This window comes from Hyla sarda, chromosome 1, assembly GCF_029499605.1.
Source record: "Hyla sarda isolate aHylSar1 chromosome 1, aHylSar1.hap1, whole genome shotgun sequence".
NCBI classification, from domain to species: domain Eukaryota; kingdom Metazoa; phylum Chordata; class Amphibia; order Anura; family Hylidae; genus Hyla; species Hyla sarda.
The window spans coordinates 140,429,770-140,456,119 of NC_079189.1; the positions used below are offsets into that span (position 1 = coordinate 140,429,770).

The 26,350-nt window shown below is 42.0% G+C and overlaps 1 protein-coding gene across 1 annotated transcript in view; it reads left to right on the plus strand.

The window, feature by feature from the left end:
* DCHS2 (dachsous cadherin-related 2) overlaps positions 1 to 26,350 on the plus strand; it is a 333,064-nt gene that overhangs the window by 152,535 nt on the left and 154,179 nt on the right. Inside the window, exon 2 of the mRNA XM_056562413.1 lies at positions 7,126 to 7,317. Within this exon, the coding sequence (XP_056418388.1) occupies positions 7,126 to 7,317 (192 nt within the window). The remainder of the gene's footprint in view (positions 1 to 7,125; positions 7,318 to 26,350) is intronic.

The window sequence follows — 26,350 nt, forward strand, 5'->3', positions numbered from 1 at the left end:
AGTTCTTTTCTTTTTGACTTTCTGTTCTGTCTGACCACAGTGCTTTCTGCTGACACCTTTTCAGAAGTGTTCCTGACATTGACAGAGGTGTCAGCAGAGAGCACTGGGGTCAAACAGAAAGGAAATTCAAAAAGAAAATAACTTCTTCTGTAGTATAAAGCAGCTGATAAGTACTGGAGGGATTAATTTACAAATCTGTTTAACTTTCTGGCATCGGTTGATTAAAAAAAATGTTTTCCAGTGGAGTACCCCTTTAAAGCTGCGAGATGCACTTAAGTATTTGTGTGTGCCATTATTTGTGAGCATAAGAGTATCTGTGATCCCCTTCATGTATACATACATTAGCATCAAAAATATTTTTTGCTCTAGTTTGCTGTTTATATTTTCACTTTGTAATAGAAAAACTGCAAATCCTCCAGGCCCTACTGCTAGAGGAAAAAGGACCAGATGTTCACCTTTAGTACACAATAGCATTGTTAGTTACTTTCCCTGAAATTAAAGGGTAACTCTCATTAAAATACATTTTTGCTATTGCACTCCTTATGGTAAACAAAAAAATATTTCTAATATACTTTGTTTAAAAAAATGAAGTTTTCTATGTTTTATTTGTGCTTAAAAATGCTCAAGAGCACATTTCCCCCATCTTATACACAGACTTAGGACCAAAGCCCAAACACTGGTAGTGCAGCCTGGAGTGCTGAGGGGTGTGTCCAGCCTCATCCAACCATAGCTCCTCTCCCACTTAAAGGGTAGCTCCCACCATCCTATTTTTTTTTTTGCTAGCCCGTTCCCCCGCCCCCCCCCCCCGCTACGGCACTAGCCCGTTCCCTCCTCCCCCCCCGGCCCCCCAACCCGCATACCCCGTTCCCTCATTACACTTGCAGTTACTGCAGAGTCTGGCAGCGGGTGTGCAGGGACAGCGGCGGCAACGAGGCGGCGGCGATGTGCGGGAGGAGTGGCCTCCCAGCCAGTGGCCGGGGAGCCAATGCGCTCGCTCCCGCCTGTCTGATTGACAGGCAGGGAGCGAGTGCAGCCTAACTGAAAAAGGACTGATTGCCACTCCAAAATCAGTCCTTTTTCAGTAGCCGGTTTTTAAATGTAAATTAAACCTTTTTAATGAAAAAAAATAATAAAAGTATATTAGAGATATGTTGTAGTACATAAGTACTACAACATATCAAAAAATAAAGTTGGTTACAGTGCCCATTTAACTGCCATATGCTGTTGGTTGGACACCCCCCCCCCCCCCCCCCTCAGCACTCCAGGCTGCACTACCTGTGTTTGGGCTTTGGTCCTAAGTCTGTGTATGAGATGGGGGAAAATGTGCTCTGGAGCTTTTTTAAGCACAAATAAAACATAGAAAATTTCATTTTTTTTAAACCAAAGTATATTAGAAATATTTTGTATTTACCATAAGGAGTGCAATAGCAAAAAATAGTTTTAATGACAGTAGCCATTTAAGTATTGCTGCCATCAGCCCTGTTGCACCAAGCATTTGACAAAGCAAGAAGGATGACAGCCTCTAGTGCATGGGAAGTACTTTGGGTGGAATTCATCTAGTGTTATGTTTGGCAAGCATGGTACAGACTGGGTAAATGTTACAAAATGTTTGTGTAACCCGGGGCTTTGTGCAAAACTTTTCAACGTTCCCCTGTTCTTCACTAGGAGCACCCTTCGATAAGTCAACCTTTTATCTTTAATTTTCCTATGTAGTTTGGGTCACATTAGAGGAGGCTATGTAGAAGATGAGCAGAAGCTTTGCATTAAAGATGATCATTAAAAACCAGCCCTATGGGAAATGATAGGGTAATGTGAATTAGCATTTTCATATTCATCAATTTATTTGAAATGTGATAATTCAGGGTTCTGATAAATAACCAGCTTGATAAACAAAGCAATGAACCTTCATTTATCATTCCTGCGGCTCTCAAGCATTTCATTATTCTGTCATCTGCCATGGCTCACAGCCAAATGACTACAATTATCCTCCAGTAAACAGAGGTGTATCACCACAAACAATGTACAATGCCCAGATCGTGCCACTCTCTCAGCCTGTGCCATTGCTGCCCAGCTGTGGGATTCTAGATGTTATAGTGAATTTATTAGTATGATTTAAAGCCAGTGTTGTTTTTAATATAAAGAATTCAGTTCAACTGCATCCGCACTCCAGAATAAGCATATGTGGTGTTTTTATTGTTTTCGGTTCTGTAACTCATGCTCCATTTGCCATTGAAAATGTCATAAAACAGGTCAATGGTATTAATATACGAGTGGGTGGTACTATTAATGAGAGCTCTGCTGCTAGTAATACTGTGGTACGAGTCCCTTTCCTGTGGTCACACTATAAAGCCCTTATTGTATTCATACCTATGGCTACATATGCAGTCAAGTCTGTATAGTGCTTACAACCATTTCAAATTGCTGTTTTCTCTTTTAAGTTTCTGTAAAAATTAAGCATTTAGAATAATGACTGGGTGGTAAAGAACTTGCTCCAGTTCTGCTTTTGTTCCTGCTTCAGGGTAGTAAGACATGAATTCAGAGAACCCCTCACAAGAAGAAAGAGCTTTTAATTGTAATTTCCAAATTTTTTTACCCCTAAAAATATTTTCCTTTCCAAATAGCTATTTAAAGTACTGTAAAAGTAACAGCTCTAGTTTTAGGAAATCCCCAACCAGGTTCCAAGGAACCCCAGGGTCCAATGAAACCTTCATTAGAAGACACTAATCTTACTTTATATTTGCTTGAATTTCCCAATACAATTTTAATTAATATGAATAACATGCATTGTATTTAGAGATGAGCGAACTTACAGTAAATTCGATTCGTCACAAACTTCTCGGCTCGGCAGCTGATGACTTATCCTGCATAAATGTGTTCAGCTTTCAGGTGCTCCGGTGGGCTGGAAAAGGTGGATATAGTCCTAGGAAAGAGTCTCCTAGGACTGTATCCACCTTTTCCAGCCCACGGGAGCACCTGAAAGCTGAACTCATTTATGCAGGAAAAGTCATCAACTGCCGAGCCGAGAAGTTCATGACAAATCGAATTTACTGTAAGTTCTCTCATCTCTAATTGTATTAATTAATTAATTCATTCATTCATTCTACATTGCTTAAAGGGAATGTCTCATTAAAAATGACCTATTGTTTAACATAGTTTGAAGTAGCCGTATTAGTCCAGCAGCATTCTATTGTTTAAATTAAGTTTTTATGTTAAATATACGTTTAAAGAATTTTCGGTGTTCTTTTTCTAATTTTCCATTTTGCTATCTATATTCTATAATTATCCTGCAATCCTGCAGTTTCCATTCTGGCCACTAGGCCTAAAACTTATCTGAGACTATCTGTCTTGTACAGATCAATTACCATTAATGCCTTTCTACTAAGCATGTACAGGTGTACAGTGAAAGGTGAGAGAGATAACACTGAATCCACCTCTGAAAAGGTCACAGAAATTGGCCAGTAGCATCTCCAGTCCATCTGAATAGGACCGGTCCTGTCTATTGCTGTCTATGGTCAATGGATTTGGTGTAAAACAATCTCTAAGGGGAAGATTTATCAAAACCTGTGCAGAGGAAAAGTTGCCCAGTTGCCCATAGTAACCGATCAGATCCAAGCTTTCATTTTGCAGAGGTCTGTTTAAAAATGAAAGAAACAAAATGATTGGTTGCTATGGGCAACTGGTCAACTTTTCCTCCCGACAGGTTTTGATAAATCTCCCTCTAAATGTTATTTAGAACATCTCAGGCATGATGGCAGCCTCTATAACAATGTACAAAAAAATTAAATGAAAAAAAAAAATGACAATCAAAAAGTAGATACAGATTAAAATAAAAGAACATATTTTAGTATCTGTCTCTAAATAATATATTTCTTTAACTTTTCATAAAATATTGAATAAAAAAATTGTAAAACCAAAAATGTATGTCAAGATATTTTAGAATAATTGTAAATGTACCACAAACATATTAGCACCTCCAAACATTTTAAGAAAAGGTGAATGTTTAAGGGGTACTCCACTGGAAAACATTTTCTTTTAAATCAAATGGTGGCAGAAAGTTAAACAGATTTATAAATGACTTCTATTTAAAAATCTTAATCCTTCCAGTACTTATCAGCTGCTGTATACTACAGTGGGAGTTCTTTTCTTTTTTCTTTCTGCCTGACCACAAGTGCTCTCTGCTGACACCTCTGTCCATGTCAGGAACTGTCCAGAGCAGGAGAGGTTTGCTATTGGGATTTGCTCCTACTCAGGACAGTTCCTAAAATGGACAGAGGTGTCAGCAAAGAGCACTGTGATCAGACAGAAAAGAAATTCAAAAAGAAAAGAACTTCATCTGCAGTACACAGTAGCTAAAAAGTACTGGAAGGATTACATTTTTTAACTAGAAGTAATTTACAAATCTGTTTAACTTTCTGACACCAGTTGATTTAAATGAAAAGGTTTTCCAGCAGAGTAACCATTTAATTTTAAAGTTTTAACAATTCCAATTATTTTACACTGTATAGCAGAGTATAGTTGACCACGTTTCAATACAAGCAGATCTTGTTGAATTTTTTTTAATGAGTTTACCACAATGACGCCTATCCTAATGCCATCAAAATCTGATCAGCAGGGTGCCAGCACTCGGCATCCCCACCAATCATCGGCTTGGCAGAGCTGTGGCAGAAGGCTCTGTACACTGTATTTTGGCTGTGCTAGGTTACTGCAGGTCCGGTCTCATTGGAGGGAATAGGCTAATAATATGTTTTAACTGTGAAACCCCTTTAATAAGCAGATAAAAAAATTATGTTTCAAATATACTGTATATTAATCTGAAATCTAAAGTATAGTAAAGTAATAGCAATTTTCTAGACATTTTCTAAGATCAGTAGTACCAAAATAGCTGGGCTGTCACATGTTTGCTGACTGCTTTCAATAACGATCAGCAGAATTGTGAATCCAGCTCTGGAGTATAATAGAGACTGAAACTCTGGATCAGTAAATGATACATATTGGTCTGTGGATGTGCATATGTGTATGGTTGTGTAGTACAGACACTTTTACATGGACTGAATAGTGCTTATTCCTCAATTCATTGGTTCTTTTGTGAAGCCAATAAAATCATTGCTATCGGCCTCCCATTGCCCTATGCAAACAGAGTATGTACATCCGACAAGATGAAATTAAAGTCCACACAAATGGTCCATCGACTGTAGGTATTTAATCTTTTTAAGCTTTTTAATTAAATGTTGATCAAGAGATTGGCACTTGTTATAGTGCAGCTGTCAGCCCATCTAAAAGGGTCTTAAAGGGGTACTCCATTGCTAAACAACTTATTCCCTATCCATAAGATAGGGGATAAGATGTCTGATCGCGGGGGTTCTGCCGCTGGGACCCGCCGCTATCTCTGTGGAGACACCCGGCACTCTGAACATTATATTCAAAACGTTGGGTTCGGGAGCCCGTGGTCGTGACGTCATGCCACCCCCCCCCTCCATTCACGTCTATGGCATGGGGCGTGACAGCCATCACGCCCCCTCCCACAGACATGATTGGAGGGGGTGTGGTATGACATCATGAGGGGGCATGGCGTGATGTCCTGACCACAGCCTCCTGAACCTGGCATGCTGAATATAATGTTCAGAATGGTGGGTGTCTGCACAGAGATCACAGGGGGTCCCAGAGACCGGACCCCCATGATCAGACATCTTATTCCCTATCATATGGTTAGGGGATAAGATGTCTAGCAACGGAGTACCCCATTAATGTGTATGCTGTGTTACTGTGGCTTCAGGACTTTTTGGTTTTTCTATGGTACCATTTTTTAGCAACAGAATATTTCTTCCCAGTTCTGCTGGTGAAAACTCTTAAACCTTTTAATCACAAAATAATACCTTACATCCTAAGAAGCCTGCATTTATTTTATTGCACACTCTCTCTTAACCTTTTGTCAGTTTAACTGTTGGGGCGGAAAGAACACATTTTAGAAGTTTTGACGTAATCTTTTTGTGACAGTTTTATGCTATATGTAATATGTATGTTTCAACACTACAGATGCCTGCGATCACCTCAGAGCTAATGTGTTTAAGGGATAAGGATTATAATGCAGAAGAAAAAGATAGAGATAACAAAAGCTTAGAAGTGCCATGTGGGAGAAAAATGTATGCGCTATTATATAATGAATGGCGTGTTACTTGCAGGGGCGGCCACAGACAGCAGAGGGCCCCTGTGCAAAGAATGCCTCAAAAAAAAAAGAAGAAGAAATAAAAAGTACTATACCATAAAATTGCACTGCAGCTCACATTAATCTGCAGAATTAGGTAGGCAGCAGTTCCCCCACATTAGGTAACATAGTTCCCCCACATTAGGTAGCATAATTTCCCCTCATTAGGTAGCAAAGATTCCCTTCTTTAGGTAACAGTTTCCCCACATTAGGTAGCATAGATTCCCCACATTAGGTAGCATAGTTTCCCCACATTAAGTAGCATAGATTCCCCACATTAGGTAGCAGTTTCCCCACATTGGCTAGCATAGCACCCCCCCCCCCCCCAACACTCAGATAGGCACAGACACACAGTAACACACACACACACATAGATAAACACACACAGAGAAACACACATAGACACACTTACCTGGCCTGCGCAGTGCTTATTCTCTCCTGCGCAACGTCCCCCTTCAGACCCAGATCGCCCGGCTGCAGACTCACTGTCTAAAGTGCCCTACCATGAACCTATTAGGCACAAAAAAAGGGGGCAGTAAAGTGCTGCCCCTGAAAGGTGCCACCTGGGGCCAATGGTCCCACTGGGTCCCATGGTAGGGCTGGCCCTGGAAAGGGCGGCGGGCCCCCTCACACACTGGGCCCCTGTGCAGCTGAACCGGCTGCACAGGCGATATGTCCTAGTTACCTGTTTATATTAATAAAGACTGTAAGACCCAATTATTGTAGTTATTGAAAAGCTGCAAATAAAAATGAAACTGAAAAAAAATCTGCTTTTATAAAGTTTATACTAACGGTTTATTGTTCTGTATGTGTAGCTGCATAATGCATAATATATCATATGAGGCATGCATGTTTAATTCATTATAAACAGAAGGTGATGTGTGAATTGTGATGTGATAAAGAACTGTCAATGTTTTTTACAGGTGAAGGCTACTGATGCTGACTCCGGTTCCTTTGGAGAGGTCCATTATGCCCTATATGATAGGTTCCACAGCACTGAAGAGTCTCAGAAATTCTCGATTCACCCCGATTCCGGACGTATTTGTGTATCACAAGATATTGATAGAGAAGGAGAGCCTGGAAGTTATGATCTTATTGCAAAAGCACAAGATGGGGTAAGTTTTCATTTTCTCATACTTCTTTAAAAAACATACAGGGAATCTCTCAGCAGCATCATCCGTACTGAACTGCTGGCGCGACCTGTTAGACTGGGTTCACATATGTCCGTCATCCGGCATAGGTGAACTCAGCCTAAATCTCTACGCGACTGATGCCACAACTGATGACAACGTGCATTAGTTGTATGGCATCCGGCGTTCATTGTTTCTGGGCAGTGGACAGGGGAACGCAGCAAGCTGTGTTCCCCTGTCTGGGGCCCTCCGGTTTGTCCTACTATCTGGCGTTCATTGTGAACTGTACCATTTAAATGAATGGGATCAGCTCTTGCATCAGTTTCCCTCTGGTGCACGCCGGAGGGAAACTGTGCCGGACAACGGACATATAAGAACCCAGCCTGAATGTGGACGATACTGATCAAAATGGTGGTTACCTCATCTTCCTAGGTGCTGCTGTTCCTGAAATATTGTTAAATATACAGCATGTAATACGAAATTAGGTTCTTAGTGCACTTCAGACTTTTCCTAGTCCTAAGATGCATTTATTCTTCTTCCTGCATGGTTCCTTACTCACAGACCCTAATGAATATTCTTTTGTTGCCTCTTCTGCACATAGCTGCTTCATGCTAAAAAATGGTGTGAGCACGGTAATAGTCAAGGTTGGCTGATCTAGTCAGGGCTAGAGATCCAAGATTGTACAGAATTTTGGCACATAGCACCCATGGGCATAGGAGTGTGAGTAATGAACTTTCTAGGAAGAAGAACCAGTGCACCAGGATTTTTAAAGAGGTACTCCGGCGCTTAGACATCTTATCCCCTATCCAATGGTTAGGGGATAAGATGCCTGATTGCGGGGGTCCTGCCGCTGGGGACCCCTGTGATCAGGCATCTTATCCCCTATCCTTTGAATAGGGGATAAGATGTCTAAGCGCCGGAGTACCCCTTTAACTATATCTCAAGAATTTCAGCCCCAAGGAAGATAAGATAGCTACCATTTGAATCAGCACCACCCACACTTACATGCAGTACTACAAGTTAGTGCGCCTGATGTTGCTGACAGATTCCTTTTAAACAAGATGTCATAAACATTTTAGACTCTTCCATGTCATTTAACAAAACTTTTGTCATTTTACATAGACATGTTGAAAGTTTCGCTCAGTTGGGGTTTTGAGTGTTCAGATGTCCACCAATCATTAGAGCAAGGGAGGAGAAGTGCGTGGCTATGTGCTTCACTCCCTAGCTTGCCGCAATCTCCATCCAATTGCAGGAGCAGGCTCTATAGGCTTGCATTGGAGTCCATCTCCTGCAACTGGATGAATATTGCCACGAGACAGGAAGTAAATGGCATAGCCAAACACGTCTCCTTGCTTGGTCTAACTATCGGTTGGACTCCCTGAACAAAACTTTAGACATGTCCTGTAACATGTCAAATGTTTTGTTATATGACAGGGACATTTTAATGTCTGTTCAATTAAGAAATATAGGTCACAGATATAGACATGTCATAAAACAATAACAAGATTACATGGACGTAATAGAAAAAAATTACATAAATATTTAAGGACACATGGTCACCAATACAAAAAATACAACAGTGGTTCTTTTGTTCTTTATAGTTGGCCAGCACATTCAGAAGTTCTCAAGCCTGATCACTATGTTGGGGAAGGCAGCTGCATCATACAACTTTGCCTATCCTTTAGGGTAGGGTCACATGTGCAGTATTTGCTTTTTCATATTTGCTGCTACATATGTTCCCACCCATTGAAGTGAAATGGTAGCAAAATCAGTTGTATATTTTTCTACCCATTTACTTCAATGATTAGGGAAATATGCAGCAGCAAATACACAGCAAAATATGGCACACTTGACCCTACCCTTAGACTGAATTTCAGTTGGACATCGGTGGTCTACAACAACAATTTGTTACTTTTATAAAAGATAACTTTTGTAGCACACATGACACACTGTCACAAAATAGCCTTTTGAAATTTTAGCCTTTTTAAGTGGTGGGAATTTGGTTAATTCTATATATACTCTTAAAAAGATTTTCTATCATACAGTAAATATAAGAAACTAAGTAAAAGTTATGTAACATCTAAATGTATGTATATATATATATATATATATATATATATATATATATATATATTACAGCTTTATTGTGAAACATATTGACACATATTGCCTAGTCATGATGGGAAAAACATCTTATTGTTAATGTATTTGCCAGTTTTTGCACACTGTTAGGAGTCATCTAACGAAAACACAATGTAAATGCAACCCTAGGCAAAATGTAGAACTTCATATGATATAATGGAACAAGTCATAGTCAGGCAACACATATCATAAAACAATGTTTATAGGCATTGGGGAATTCATTGCTATTGATTGTATTCATAATGAAAAAGAAGAAATATGAATAAGCCTATTGACATAACTATAAAGATATATTGTGACAACTCGGGGCAAGTTAGCTCATGGGATCACTATCTCCAGGGTAAAATGGTTGGCACAGGAGGAAATTCTCACTCCAACACAATGGATTCACTTCAAAAGAGTGGTCACGGCAACTTTATTGTCTTCACACACAACAAAATAGATTTACAACATAATGAAAAAGTTAACTGTAGGCTGGCTAGTCTGTAACTAAATGAATACAATATCCTTCGCTGTGCGATCCCATGCCTGCAACCCAGTACCTCATTTCTATCGGCGCACCAAATATATCCGAGAACAGCATTCAGGGGCAGGCAGTCAGATCTATCATGATCAGACACTTATTTCCCATCATGTGGATAGGGGAGAAGTTATTTTTCACTGGCTACCCCATTAAAATTGTATGGCACACAGTGGGGAACACAAATTCTACCTAAATTGCTCTGTTTTTTGTTTTTATTCAAAAAGTCTAATAACATTTTAGAGTTTTAAAAGTAGAGAATATTAATGGAAAAATACAGTGGTCCACATTTATTAAAGGGGTTACCTGGCCAAAGAGCAGAACCCGCATTCTATGCGGGGCTGCGCCTCCAGTCTAGGAAAGCTCTTTGTTTTTAAAACTGGAGATATGTAGTCACGCCATGCCCCCTCCATTCATGTCTATCGGAGGGGGCGTGACACCCTACTTAAGTCCTAAAATTTCTTTAGATTAAACTGTGTCAAATTGATTAAAAGGTGCGGACCTCAATAAAATTGGCCCATTTTGGTCTGTTTCAGTGTCAGAAAATTAAATCTATGCTTGCTTGGAAATGTGGTGCACTGCATTACTGGAAATTTATACTGGCACAAAACAGCTGATTAATCCCCCACAATGATTTCTACTATATGCCAGTGGTTTGTCATAATGCCGTTTCTTAAACAAACTGTCATTGATTATGAGACCAGAAGTCCATTATTCCCTGAGTGAATGGAGTGGCAGGTTTATTCACACTCTGTGAGACTTACGTATATAACTGAGAACAGTGCTCAGCTATGATTGGCAGTCATTTGGGGAATAAACAGAGTGGAAACTGAGCATGTGTGCTGTTGCCTCTGGTCTCATGAACCTTGTTGACCCCAGCTCTGGATAGGGGATAATAGGTGGTTTTATACTCAGTGGCCAACAATGAGGCGCATGTCGGGCATTGCACCACAAATTCTGTCCCCACCAGACCCTGCCAAAATAAACCTACAATCCAGGCAAGCCTAAAAAGAGGGAATGCCTGCATGGAAAGGGGCGTAGACATCCAAAAGGGCATTTTTTGACAATCAGACCTATTTATTATTGAATTCAAACAAAGTCCTGTGAAGATGTGGCAGGAAATTTCCACTAAGAGAAAGCTGGTCAGAACTTTCCTGACCTGTGATTCCCCATTGTAAATAGAGCGGAATCATGCAAGTCTCAAAAAACATTCCACACAAATAAAAATCCAACACTCTTAGTAGATCAGGGCCAGTGTTACGCCGAGCGCTCCGGGTCCCCGCTCCTCCCCGGAGCGCTCGCAACATCCTCGCTACTGCAGCGCCCCGGTCAGATCTACTGACCGGGTGCGCTGCGATACCGCCCCCAGCCGGGATGCGATTCGCGATGCGGTTGGCGCCCGCTCGCGATGCGCACCCCGGCTCCCGTACCTGACTCGCTCTCCGTCGGTCCTGTCCCGGCGCGCGCGGCCCCGCTCCCTAGGGCGCGCGCGCGCCGGGTCTCTGCGATTTAAAGGGCCACTGCGCCACTGATTGGCGCAGTTGGTCTAATTAGTGTGTTCACCTGTGCACTCCCTATGTATACCTCACTTCCCCTGCACTCCCTCGCCGGATCTTGTTGCCATTGTGCCAGTGAAAGCGTTCCCTTGTGTGTTCCTAGCCTGTGTTCCAGACCTCCTGCCGTTGCCCCTGACTACGATCCTTGCTGCCTGCCCCGACCTTCTGCTACGTCCGACCTTGCTCTTGTCTACTCCCTTGTACCGTGCCTCTCTTCAGCAGTCAGAGAGGTTGAGCCGTTGCTAGTGGATACGACCTGGTTAATACCGCCGCTGCAAGACCATCCCGCTTTGCGGCGGGCTCTGGTGAATACCAGTAGTAACTTAGAACCGGTCCACTAGCACGGTCCACGCCAATCCCTCTCTGGCACAGAGGATCCACCTCCTGCCAGCCGAATCGTGACAGTAGATCCGGCCATGGATCCCGCTGAAGTTCCACTGCCAGTTGTCGCCGACCTCACCACGGTGGTCGCCCAGCAGTCGCAACAGATAGCGCAACAAGGCCACCAGCTGTCTCAACTGACCGTGATGCTACAGCAGCTACTACCACAGCTTCAGCAATCATCTCCTCCGCCAGCTCCTGCACCTCCTCCGCAGCGAGTGGCCGCTTCCGGCCTACGACTATCCTTGCCGGATAAATTTGATGGGGACTCTAAGTTTTGCCGTGGCTTTCTTTCGCAATGTTCCCTGCACTTGGAGATGATGTCGGACCAGTTTCCTACTGAAAGGTCTAAGGTGGCTTTCGTAGTCAGCCTTCTGTCTGGGAAAGCTCTGTCATGGGCCACACCGCTCTGGGACCGCAATGACCCCGTCACTGCCTCTGTACACTCCTTCTTCTCGGAAATTCGAAGTGTCTTTGAGGAACCTGCCCGAGCCTCTTCTGCTGAGACTGCCCTGCTGAACCTGGTCCAGGGTAATTCTTCCGTTGGCGAGTACGCCATCCAATTCCGTACTCTTGCTTCCGAATTATCCTGGAATAATGAGGCCCTCTGCGCGACCTTTAAAAAAGGCCTATCCAGCAACATTAAAGATGTTCTGGCCGCACGAGAAATTCCTGCTAACCTGCATGAACTCATTCATCTAGCCACTCGCATTGACATGCGTTTTTCCGAAAGGCGTCAGGAGCTCCGCCAGGATATGGACTTTGTTCGCACGAGGTGTTTTTTCTCCCCGGCTCCTCTCTCCTCTGGTCCTCTGCAATCCGTTCCTGTGCCTCCCGCCGTGGAGGCTATGCAAGTTGACCGGTCTCGCTTGACACCTCAAGAGAGGACACGACGCCGCATGGAGAATCTTTGCCTGTACTGTGCCGGTACCGAACACTTCCTGAAGGATTGTCCTATCCGTCCTCCCCGCCTGGAAAGACGTACGCTGACTCCGCACAAAGGTGAGACAGTTCTTGATGTCAACTCTGCTTCTCCACGCCTTACTGTGCCTGTGTGGATATCTGCCTCTACCTTCTCCTTCTCTACTATGGCCTTCTTGGATTCCGGATCTGCAGGAAATTTTATTTTGGCCTCTCTCATCAACAGGTTCAACATCCCGGTGACCAGTCTCGCCAGACCCCTCTACATCAATTGTGTTAACAATGAAAGATTGGACTGTACCGTGCGTTACCGCACGGAGCCCCTCCTAATGTGCATCGGACCTCATCACGAAAAAATTGAGTTTTTGGTCCTCTCCAATTGCACTTCCGAAATTCTCCTTGGACTACCGTGGCTTCAACGCCATTCCCCAACCCTTGATTGGTCCACAGGAGAGATCAAGAGTTGGGGTACTTCTTGTTTCAAGGACTGTCTTAAACCGGTTCCCAGTACTCCCTGCCGTGACCCTGTGGGTCCCCCTGTAACCGGTCTCCCTAAGGCTTATATGGACTATGTTGACATATTTTGCAAAAAACAAGCTGAGACTTTACCTCCTCACAGGCCTTATGACTGTCCTATTGACCTCCTCCCGGGCACTACTCCACCCCGGGGCAGAATTTATCCTCTGTCCGCCCCAGAGACTCTTGCTATGTCTGAATACATCCAGGAAAATTTAAAAAAGGGGTTTATCCGCAAATCCTCCTCTCCTGCCGGAGCTGGATTTTTCTTTGTGTCCGAAAAAGATGGCTACCTACGTCCTTGCATTGATTACCGCGGACTTAATAAAATCACGGTAAAGAACCGCTACCCCCTACCTCTTATCTCAGAACTCTTTGATCGCCTTCAAGGTGCCCACATCTTTACCAAACTGGACTTAAGAGGTGCTTATAATCTCATCCGCATCAGGGAGGGGGACGAATGGAAAACTGCATTTAACACCAGAGATGGACACTTTGAGTATCTAGTCATGCCCTTTGGCCTGTGCAACGCTCCTGCCGTCTTCCAAGACTTTGTTAATGAAATTTTTCGTGATCTCTTATATTCCTGTGTTGTTGTGTATCTGGACGATATTCTGATTTTTTCTGCCAACTTAGAAGAACATCGCCAGCATGTCCGCATGGTTCTTCAGAGACTTCGAGACAATCAACTTTATGCCAAAATGGAGAAATGTCTGTTTGAATGTCAATCTCTTCCTTTCCTAGGATACTTGGTCTCTGGCCAGGGACTACAAATGGACCCAGATAAACTCTCTGCCGTCTTAGATTGGCCACGCCCCTCCGGACTCCGTGCTATCCAACGTTTTTTGGGGTTCGCCAATTATTACAGACAATTTATTCCACATTTTTCCACTATTGTGGCTCCTATGGTGGCTTTAACCAAGAAGAATGCCAATCCTAAGTCCTGGTCTCCCCAAGCGGAAGACGCATTTAAACGGCTCAAGTCTGCCTTTTCTTCGGCTCCCGTGCTCTTCAGACCTGACCCATCTAAACCCTTCCTATTGGAGGTTGATGCCTCCTCAGTGGGAGCTGGAGCGGTCCTTCTACAAAAAAATTCTTCCGGGCATGCTGTTACTTGTGGTTTTTTTTCTAGGACCTTCTCTCCGGCGGAGAGGAACTACTCCATCGGGGATCGAGAACTACTGGCCATAAAATTGGCACTTGAGGAATGGAGGCATCTGCTGGAGGGATCAAAATTTCCAGTTATCATTTACACCGATCACAAGAATCTCTCCTATCTCCAGTCTGCCCAACGGCTGAATCCTCGCCAGGCCAGGTGGTCGTTGTTCTTTGCCCGTTTTAACTTTGAAATTCATTTTCGCCCTGCCGACAAGAACATTAGGGCCGATGCTCTCTCTCGTTCCTCGGATGCCTCGGAAGTAGAGGTCTCTCCGCAACACATCATTCCTCCTGACTGTCTGATCTCCACTTCTCCAGTCTCCATCAGGCAAACTCCTCCAGGGAAGACCTTCGTTTCTCCACGCCAACGTCTCGGGATTCTCAAATGGGGTCACTCCTCCCACCTCGCAGGCCATGCGGGCATCAAAAAGTCCTTGCAACTCATCTCTCGTTTCTATTGGTGGCCGACTCTGGAGACGGATGTTGTTGATTTTGTGCGGGCCTGTACTGCCTGTGCCCGGGATAAGACTCCTCGCCAGAAGCCTGCTGGTCTCCTTCATCCTCTGCCTGTCCCCGAACAGCCTTGGTCTCTGATTGGTATGAACTTTATTACAGACTTACCCCCATCCCATGGCAACACTGTTGTTTGGGTGGTCGTTGATCGATTTTCCAAGATGGCACATTTTATTCCTCTTCCTGGTCTTCCTTCAGCGCCTCAGTTGGCAAAACAATTTTTTGTACACATTTTTCGTCTTCACGGGTTGCCCACGCAGATCGTCTCGGATAGAGGCGTCCAATTCGTGTCAAAATTCTGGAGGGCTCTCTGTAAACAACTCAAGATTAAAATAAACTTCTCTTCTGCTTATCATCCTCAATCCAATGGGCAAGTAGAAAGAATTAACCAGGTCCTGGGTGTCTATTTACGGCATTTTGTTTCCTCCCGCCAGGATGACTGGGCAGATCTTCTACCATGGGCCGAATTCTCGTACAACTTCAGAGTCTCTGAATCTTCTGCTAAATCCCCATTTTTCGTGGTGTACGGCCGTCACCCTCTTCCCCCCCTCCCTACTCCCTTGCCCTCTGGTTTGCCCGCTGTGGATGAAGTGACTCGTGATCTTTCCACCATATGGAAAGAGACCCAAAATTCTCTTTTACAGGCTTCATCTCGCATGAAAAAGTTTGCCGATAAGAAAAGAAGAGCTTCCCCCATTTTTGCTCCCGGAGACAAGGTATGGCTCTCCGCTAAATATGTCCGCTTCCGTGTCCCCAGTTACAAACTGGGACCACGCTATCTTGGTCCTTTCAAAATCTTGTGCCAAATTAATCCTGTCTCTTACAAACTTCTTCTTCCTCCTTCTCTTCGTATTCCCAATGCCTTTCATGTCTCTCTCCTTAAACCACTCATCATCAACCGTTTCTCTCCCAAACTTGTTTCTCCCACTCCTGTTTCCGGTTCTTCTGACATCTTCTCCGTGAAGGAGATACTGGCCTCCAAGACGTCAGAGGGAAAAAAATATTTTTGGTTGATTGGGAGGGCTGTGGTCCTGAAGAGAGATCCTGGGAACCTGAGGACAACATCCTAGACAAAAGTCTGGTCCTCAGGTTCTCAGGCTCCAAGAAGAGGGGGAGACCCACGGGGGGGGGTACTGTTACGCCGAGCGCTCCGGGTCCCCGCTCCTCCCCGGAGCGCTCGCAACATCCTCGCTACTGCAGCGCCCCGGTCAGATCTACTGACCGGGTGCGCTGCGATACCGCCCCCAGCCGGGATGCGATTCGCAATGCGGGTGGCGCCCGCTCGCGATGCGCACCACGGCTCCCGTACCTGACTCGCTCTCCGTCAGTCCTGTCCCGGCGCGCGCGGCCCCGCTCCCTAGGGCACGCGCGCGCCGGGTCTCTGCGATTTAAAGGGCCACTGCGCCACTGATTGGCGCAGTTGGTCTAATTAGTGTGTTCACCTGTGCACTCCCTATGTATACCTCACTTCCCCTGCACTCCCTCGCCGGATCTTTTTGCCATTGTGCCAGTGAAAGCGTTCCCTTGTGTGTTCCTAGCCTGTGTTCCAGACCTCCTGCCGTTGCCCCTGACTACGATCCTTGCTGCCTGCCCCGACCTTCTGCTACGTCCGACCTTGCTCTTGTCTACTCCCTTGTACCGCGCCTATCTTCAGCAGTCAGAGAGGTTGAGCCGTTGCTAGTGGATACGACCTGGTTACTACCGCCGCTGCAAGACCATCCCGCTTTGCGGCGGGCTCTGGTGAATACCAGTAGTAACTTAGAACCGGTCCACTAGCACGGTCCACGCCAATCCCTCTCTGGCACAGAGGATCCACCTCCTGCCAGCCGAATCGTGACAGCCAGTACATCTTAGGTTGGGGCCCTATGCATACAGTAGTAAAATGAGGAACACAACAGTAATGGATAGGCACAGTGAAGGACTTCACGGTCCCAAAATTCAAGCAACCAGAGAATAAAGCGGCACTCCAAGAAAGATTCAATGCAACACAGTGTTTTTATTCACCCATAAAGTTCAATGCAATGTTTTGATCCACAATTCGCACCTTTCTCAAGTATGATGCTTGAGAAAGGTCCTGATTGTGGACCGAAAATTTGCATCTGTACTTTATGGGTGAATAAAAACAATGTTTTTGGATTGAATCCTTCTTGGAGTGCCGCTTTATTCTCTGCTTGCAGTAATAAAATGATGTTTTATTTGTCGTCAGTATCAGCATTTGGCCTGGCTTACACTTTGTAGAATTTTGCAGCATATTCTATTTTACACACACTTTTTTTTGTTTGTAATCAGCGTAAATGTGGTGTAAATGCATTTTCACAGATTACAGATGAAATAGTGTGCATAAAATAAAATACACCGCAAAGTTTTACAAAATGTAATCCCAGCCTAAGAAATATTTCCTTATAGAAATTTAAATCATGTTATTTGCCCTTTAATATTCTATGTATAGTGCATTGACACATACAGATATTTGTAATCTTACAAATACATTCACTTATACTTGAACACAACCAAATACTCTGCTGTATTCATTACCATAAAACAGAATAATCTGTTGGTAAACAAGTTTGATCTTTGTATATGCTAAAGAGATAGTAATACATGAAGGAAAACAGATGCTCTATGTGATGTCATGTTCCTTTTCCTGATATAAAAGATCTTTATAAATATATGCTAAAGACATTAACCTTTTCTTTGTGTTCTTGAGAAGCACGTCTCACTATGCTTGTATCTCAAAATAAATTCATGTACAGCATTTAGAGTACAATGTGGATGGAGCCAGGTGGTTTTAAATAGTAAAAAAATAAATAAATAACTAAGCAAAAAAACATGAAAAACTCATGTAAAATGTTCCAAGAGGGTGGGAGATGGAAACTGCTACAGTATGTGCCATACAGAGACATTGGAACACCAGCAAAAAGATGTTCTGATGTACACTATGCCAGGCCCATAGGGATTAATAGTGTAGGCTGAACATATAAAACCTTGGTATGCCCCTCGAGATTGAACATAGTCTATTTGTGACTACTTTCGGTCTGCCTTACAACAGTATATGTTTTACTTATTCGACACAATAGTGAAGTCTTCCTTACTCTTTTCTATGCTCCCAGTGGATTGGATAGTACATCAGTATGTTATTGCCATTGGCATCAATAGGAGGAACAACTAGTGACCGCATTGTCTTCAGAGAAGGACACATACGTTTTATGAAAAAGCTTCAGGGGCACAACACTTTATAAGGAGCCTTGTTCCTTGCAGATCCAACTCACAGCACACTCTGTGCTTTAGGGGATCTAAGAGTGTTATACAAGGCTTTTAGGGCTCTTAGCGTTATACACACACGTTATTGGGCTATTGGTGAAGTACAGGTTCAGAGCAACTAGAACCAGAACTTTTTGCCAGAGTTTGGCGAACTACCAGAACTGATCTTTTGAAAAGATTTTCTGGTTGCATATATTGACCTTCCTTTATCAGAATTAACCCATGTGAGACCTCCAGCACAGAAGATGTAACATTGCTATGATGTTTGATATATATAGATATGGCAAAGAATTATGGAGACAGACAACGTTTACTGTGTGCAGACATCATTCTTAAAGCTTCTTAACCTTCAGCACATTTTTTGTGAGCAGAGCATTGATGTTCTCCTGCCACATCACTATCATCGTCTGATAATGCTTTAGAAGAATCTCATGACACAAAATCCATATTTATTTACATTAACATTCTGGTACAGCTAAGACACTTACTGAACATAAAACTTAAAAAATGAAAAATGTTATCACTTTGTTGATGACTAGTGGTAACTATCTACAGTATCTATCTATCTATCTATCTAGCTATCATGCATCTATAATTCTATTGAAAATTAACTCTAATAACATTATGCAGAAACATAAAACAGCAGTCCTCACTCAACTTGTGACTCTCTAACTGATGCAGAATTACTTCACAAATGCCATGATAACCTTCAACTGGTTGGACACCAAGGCTATACTGAATCAAAATGCACCATCTCCATTAATGGGAATGCAGTCCATGCGGTAATATTCCAAAAGGATGTGCATGTTCGGCCCGGTAATTTCTGCAGAGTGAACTTCACAGTGGAATCCCATTGGCAGCAATGGGATGTAGCTGCAAGCAGAATTTCTCAGCGTCAGCTGGCCCTTATGGGTACTAGATTTCTGGAGGTGGGATTCTTTTCCCCATGGATTTATTCTCATTGCCATATTTAGAGTGGGGAAGGAATTCGTCCCCCTGCTATGGGCCAATTGGCATCAGCTTCAAAAAGGTTTTTGCCTCGAGATCAACACAGTTGTGTTACATGTTGAACTTAATGGACTGTTATTTGTATTCCCTCTTATCAACATGTACCATATACAAAAAATATTACACTGATGTACACAGTTATACGTTTATTTTTTTTACAAAATTGGGTATGTGCACAAATGTGCAACTTTTGTATACCAGAAAACTGGCGTACATTGTTTATTCTCCTCCCCCTCTAAAGTATTCCTCACTATTAGACCCAAAGCTGAATATTATTTTCACAGACCCTAACATAGCCTACTCTATCTCCAACTTGGAGCACTGTTTGAGAAGCTCACACCTCATTTAAAGGAGCTCTCTCCATCATCCACAGCATCTTACAGGTTTTGGACCGGTTGCCTGAAATAGAATACTTTAGTGGCACAAATATGCCTCTCTAGCAGCTATATTGCCAGTAGGTTTAGCGTATATGTCAGGAACATTTCCAAGTTATATAGTCATATAGTCAGATTAACTTTTTACAGACATGTGATTATGTAGACATAACTTTGGAACTTGTCGCATCTGTGAAAGATGTAATTTCCATCTCCAGAATTAAAAGTGAGAACGGAATGCTCCTGATACAACAAACAACATTAAAGTCTCTAAGACATGCCATCACTATGATCGTGGGGGTCTGACCTCTGGGACCCCTACTGAATCAGAATGTGCAGAAGCCCCAGGGGCTCCTGCCTATACTGACATAGTAGAGTTGGTGCCAATAAAAGTTTCAGATAAATGACAGGCGCTTTTTTTGTTTCTCAGTTGTTACTCTCCTGGACTTTGTCAAATGTTTTTTTATTACACATAGACATTAGTTGCCGTATGGTACATTTTATGCCAACCCAGCTGCTATCTATAAAATGTTATATGCTACAAACAGATGCCATAAATAAATGGACGAGCGAACAAACATTTGTATATACAATTAATCACCATCCCAAAATGGCCTCTCACTACATCACAACTCCACATCTTGACAGGCTTAATCCATTGCTCTGACAATTTGGAACACAGCGATAAAACACATTAGCAGTTTCCCTCACTTGCATAAATGTAATCCATTTTCTATTTTTAACAAGATTGGTTTTGCCTCTGTTGAAAACCTGATAGGGACTTCATGATTCTCTTGAAATGGAATGTGTCATAAGAAAATGACATATTGTTTAAATTAAATTTTACATTAAACATATTTTTTTCTAACTTTTCATTTTACTAGCTAGATTTTAAAATTAGTTTGAAATCTTGCCATGTCCACTTTGGCCACTAGTCCTAAAAATAAGCTCAAACTTCCTGTTCTGTCTGTGATCATAAGGAAGAAGTTGCTGGACAGTGATCAGTACAGCATTATAGCTAAAGGTGTCACCAGTATATAGATAAGACATAATTCACAATAGCTGGAGCTCAGAGCTTAGGGTCCTCCTCCCTATGAAATTATGTTTGTAAAATTCACAGAGAATGGCCAGTATTGTTTCCAATTCATGTGACTTAGACAGGGCCTGTCCATTGTTGCCTTTGTCCATTGAGTTTGTAGTAAAGCAGATCTCTAAATGCTGTTAAAAACAGCTCAGGCAGGATGGCAGCCCCCATAATGGTGTACAGTACTTCATTCATGTATCTCAGTATAAATGTAAAAAAATTCTGTAAAAAATGTAGGCGACACATTCATTTAAACAAAGCATTGCATTTAACCACTTACCAACTGAGGAAAACAAAACAACTGCAGTAAAATAGGTATAAAAAGTGGCAGTATTTTCTGTCTAATAATATCTTCTTTTAAGGTCTATTCAAAAGTCTCTGTCAGTGCACAATCTGTCCAAGACCAAATACTGGAGCTTGTTAAGATATTAAAACTGAGCTGTGATTGGTTGTTAAAGGAGTAGTCCAGTGGTGACTCAGTGGTGAGCAACTTATCCCCTATCCTAAGGATAGGGGATAAGTTGCAGAGCGCGGGGGTCCGACCGCTGGGGCCCCCTGCGATCTCCTGTACGGAGCCCCGACAGCCCGCGGGAAGGGGGCGTGACGACCTCCGCACGAGGCGGCGGGCGACACGCCCCCGTAATATAACTCTATGGCAGAGCCGAAGCGCTGCCTTCGGCAATCTCCGGCTCTGCCATTGAGATGTATTGAGGGGGCGTGTCGGCCGCCGCTTCGTGCGGGGGTCGACACCCGCTATCTGGGCGGAGAGCCGGGGCCCCGTACAGAGAGATCGCAGGGGGCCCCAGCGGTCAGACCCCCCGCGATCTCAAACTTATCCCCTATCCTTAGGATAGGGGATAAGTTTTTCACCACTGGACTACCCATTTAAGGGCATATATCACTCCAGTTTTTGTCTCGACAGATTGATAATCGAGACCACTGCATTAAAAAAAAAAAAAGTTATTTGAACATTAGAATTGCTGTGGTTTCTTTAATACAGTGTGTACATTGACTGCCATCAATTTTAATGGAACATATTATGAAATAATACAGTTCTGCTCTTTTGTTTAACACCTATTTTACCATGTACCCCTCTCCAGATCTATGCCTCCTCACAATCCAGTCTCTGAGCTTTACAGGCAGTTCTTTCCTCCCCATGGCTTGGTTTTGTCTCTGATATACATTGTCAGCTGTGAGACCTTCTATAGACAGGGCTGTGTCTTTCCAATCCTGTCCAATCATCTGAATTTACTTCAGGTGACTCCAGAGGTGTAGAAACATCTCAGATATGATCAAGAGAAATGGAGCTAAATTTCATAAGTGTGATAGCAAATGGTCTGAATATTTCAGCAAATTTTTAGATTTTTGTTTTTTATAATTTTGCTAAAATATCTAAAATTCAATTTTAACATTCATTATGGGGTATTGCGTGCAGAATGATGGGGAAAAGATATGTAAAATGTGAAAAAGTTAAAAGGTATGAAAAGTTTCCAAATACACGGTGTATGCATATATATTTAAATATATGTATTTTCTTTTTGCTGCCAGTGCATGGAAACATGAAAAGACTCTTGTGTACTTCCACGGGCTGGAGGTTTGCTCATACCTGGTCCTAGCTGAGATGTGGATACAATGGTTTCTATCCTAGACAATCCGCTGTGAACAGTCTGAGAGCCCGAATGATACATTTTCAGAACACTGATACATTGGAGTAAACTGTCAGAGAGATTTGTGTTCTGGCTAAATTAATAGTCTGTGTTTACTGGAGTATCAATGGCCCTTCCTCTATTATTTAGAAGCCATCCATTCTCTAACCTCTTGTTATCTATAGCAGAAAACTGAATCCACTAACCTGTTATGTAGGGCTTTACGGAACGCTCTGTTAAGGGAACAATTAAACTATTAATAAAATCCCTGGAGCCTGTAGGAAAAATATGCATTTTAAATACCAAGACTTAATAAAACCATACCATATATTGTGGTAGAACCTTAGCCTGTATAGTAATAATCTACAATTAGAGATACCTGTTTACTGGTTTCACACAATACAGCCATATTTATAAATCCATATTACTGCCACAAATCCTGCCCCGGTTGCATTTCTGATAATCTTAACTGACAGATTTCCATTTGAGTCATCAGACCATCAGACTAGTGTTGAGCGGCATAGGCCATATTCGAATTCGCGAATATTCGCGAATATATGGACGAATATTCGTCATATATTCGCGAATATTCGCATATTCGTTATATTCTCGTTTTATTTTCGCATACGCGAATATTCGCGTATGCGAAAATTAACATATGTGAAAATTTGCATATACAAAATTAGCATGCGCGAAACTTCGCATATGCGAATATTGCATATGCAACTTTTCGCATATGCGAATTTTCGCACGCCAGTCTCACACAGTAGTATTACAGCCTTCTTTACACCACACAAGCTGGAAGCAGAGAGGGATGATCACTGTGATGTGTACTGTGAAGAAAAAAAAAAAAAAAACGAATATTCGTAATTACGAATATATAGCGCTATATTCGCGAAATTCGCGAATTCGCGAATATGCGATATTCGCGAATAATATTCGAATTGCGAATATTCGCGAGCAACACTACATCAGACTAAGACTTGCGGCAGTAATACTGCAAATGTGGTCGTATCATGAGCTTGTAAAATTGGCCTAAAGTGTATGTAAGCCTTAAGTGGACACTACAGAACCAACTCTCAGGACTTAATACATTCCTGATCCTTGTCAACAGGTGTCCTTCTCTACAGGGCCTCCCCATAGACATGTATCTTATGCGTCTGAAAATTCAAGCCCGACCAGAGTATAACATTTTTCATGAAGTTACTGTCAAAGTACTAAAGCTGAAACAGATTTACTCCTTCCCTAACATGACTTCAGTTATTTACTTCACTTACTCTATATGACCTCACTGTAGACCTTATCGAATTTTCAGTGGATATCTATGAATCACAGATGTGTGTTCTTGAGCCATGACATGCATTATTTTATTCCCTTGTCTACTGAAAACATGTCATTTTCATTTAGCGATAAGTTCACATCCTGTTGTAGCTAGTCTAATTCTTTTTTACATTTTAAAGCCATTTTTAGTTTACTATATATCAGCATTTCCTGAAGGGGAGGGATAAAAATAACATTTCAAAAGCTACCTCTATGTGTTCCTGTTGAAATCTCACAAACTATTTATAGCTATATACTGTGCTTAAAGGGGTATTCCAGGAAAAAACTTTTTTTTTTTATATCAACTGGCTCCAGAAAGTTAAACAGATTTGTAAATTACTTCTATTAAAAAATCTTAATCCTTCCAATAATTATCATCTGCTGAAGTTGAGTTGTTCTGTTTGTCTGACAGCAGGGCTCTCTACTGACATCTCTGCTTGTCTTGGGAACTGCACAGAGTAGAAGAGGTTTGCTATGGGTATTTGTTTCTACTCTGGACAGTTCCCGAGACACGTGTCATCAGAGAGAACTTAGACAGAAAAGAACAACTCAACTTCATCAGCTCATAAGTACTGAAAGGAATAAGATTTTTTAATAGAAGTAATTTACAAATCAGTTTAACTTTCTGGAGCAAGATGATATATATATATATATATATATATATATATATATATATATATATATATATATATATATATAAACATAAATCTTTTTCCTGGATAACCCATTTAAAGAGTACCTGTCATGAGCTTGATACATTTTTTAATCCTCCCAGTTCATTATTATAATAATTTTTTTGTTTTCTACCTTGAAATTGTTCTATATCTCTGTCTGCTCCACAGACTAGGAAGGTGCATTTCCCAGCAGGCGTGACATCATCTGAAGACCTGCTGGGTAGAACTTCCTCCCTCACTCACACAGCCTAGAGCAGCTATCAATGACTGAGACCGCCCCCCCCCCCCCCCTCAGCTCTCTGCACTGAACTCTGTAGTGTGTCAGCTCTGCCCAGCAGCTTGCAAAGGGGGACAGAGTAGTCAGCACAATATTTAGCACAATAGTTAGCACAATATTCACCACTACACGCTGAAGGCATCATCAGCTCTATACACTCTATACACTGTGCTGAGCTGGGGTCCCACCTGCATGTCCTGACTTTTGTCTCTGCCCGGCTACTACAGGAGACAATCTACTTGCAGGACTTCAGGCAGGACCAGAAGGAGGACTCGTGGTGGCCAAACATTTAGGGGTCAATTTAACACATAAAGTTACAAACTTTTATTGAGAAGTATATTAGAAAAGTTATTCAAATAGGCTTAACTATAATATATACATTTTACATTTTAAAAAGAAAATTATTTATGCTATTTATTTTCATATTTTTTCCCCCCACAGTGCTTCTATAATTTATTAAATTGACAAATACGAATTTATAGTCAATGGTAACTAAAATCAAGTTGGACCCTTTGTACAGTACAAGCCATTATTATCCTAGTACTACACCACATCTGATCAGCCACAGATACTCTCTGCACTCATGGTAAAAAGTACATATAATTAATAATAAATGAATTCAAATAAATTAAGTTCAGTTGCTCCATGGGTTACAGGAGTGATGTGTATTGAAGGGTTATTGCCGTCTTAAATTAATTTTCTATCTACTTTACCATCTAACAATATTGAACTTGGGAGAACTCAATCAGTTATTTATTCTAAGGCTTTATGATATTTTTTATTTTTTTTGCAATAGACAACAGAATAACCTTACTCCACGCACTTCCAATTCGTATCTATTCTGTATCAACTCTTGTGCAGATGTGGAGAGACAAGGTCAATCTTAATTGCAATCAAACTCCAGACATTAGAGATATTTTACTATTCTATTAGTAAGCAGAGCACTCATTTATTTTTTCTAAGGTTACCCTGTAAATATTTTCTTATGGATGCATTAGTGTGAAAAAATTATAGTATTAGAGAAACAAAAAAGTTTTGGGACCCCCAGTTGGGACACCTGTCTCGGGAAATGCCCAGTTTAGAAGCAAATCCCCATAGCAAACCACTTCTAAACTGGGCGTTTCCCGAGACAGGTGTCATCAGAGAGGATTTAGACAGAAAAGAACAACCTTAACTTCAGAAGCTCATAAGTACTGAAAGGATTAAGATTTTTTAATAGAAGTAATTTACAAATCTGTTCAACTTTCTGGAGCCAGTTGATATATATAGAAAAGTTTTTTCCTGGAATACCCCTTTAACTAGCATTAGATATACCACTAGAATATAACAAAAATAGTAGACACCAAAAGATGCTCAAAGTATACACAATAGGCTGCCGGGGAAAAATAAGTATTAGTAATTTACACTAAAAAGGGACTATATAATAAAGGAATTGTATGTGGTTAGAAAAACATGGCGGCTGTATGTGGTATTGCAGCTCCTCCTCATTCACTTCTATACAGTTGAGCTGAAATAAAACACAAAACTTCGGGATAAATTAGAAAGCAGTAGCAATATTTTTAAATTAAGTTTAACCTCTTTAAAGGGGTATTACAGCTAAAAAAAAATATCCCCTCTCCATAGGATAGGTAATAAGTGTCTGATTATAGGGGGTCCGACTAATGGGG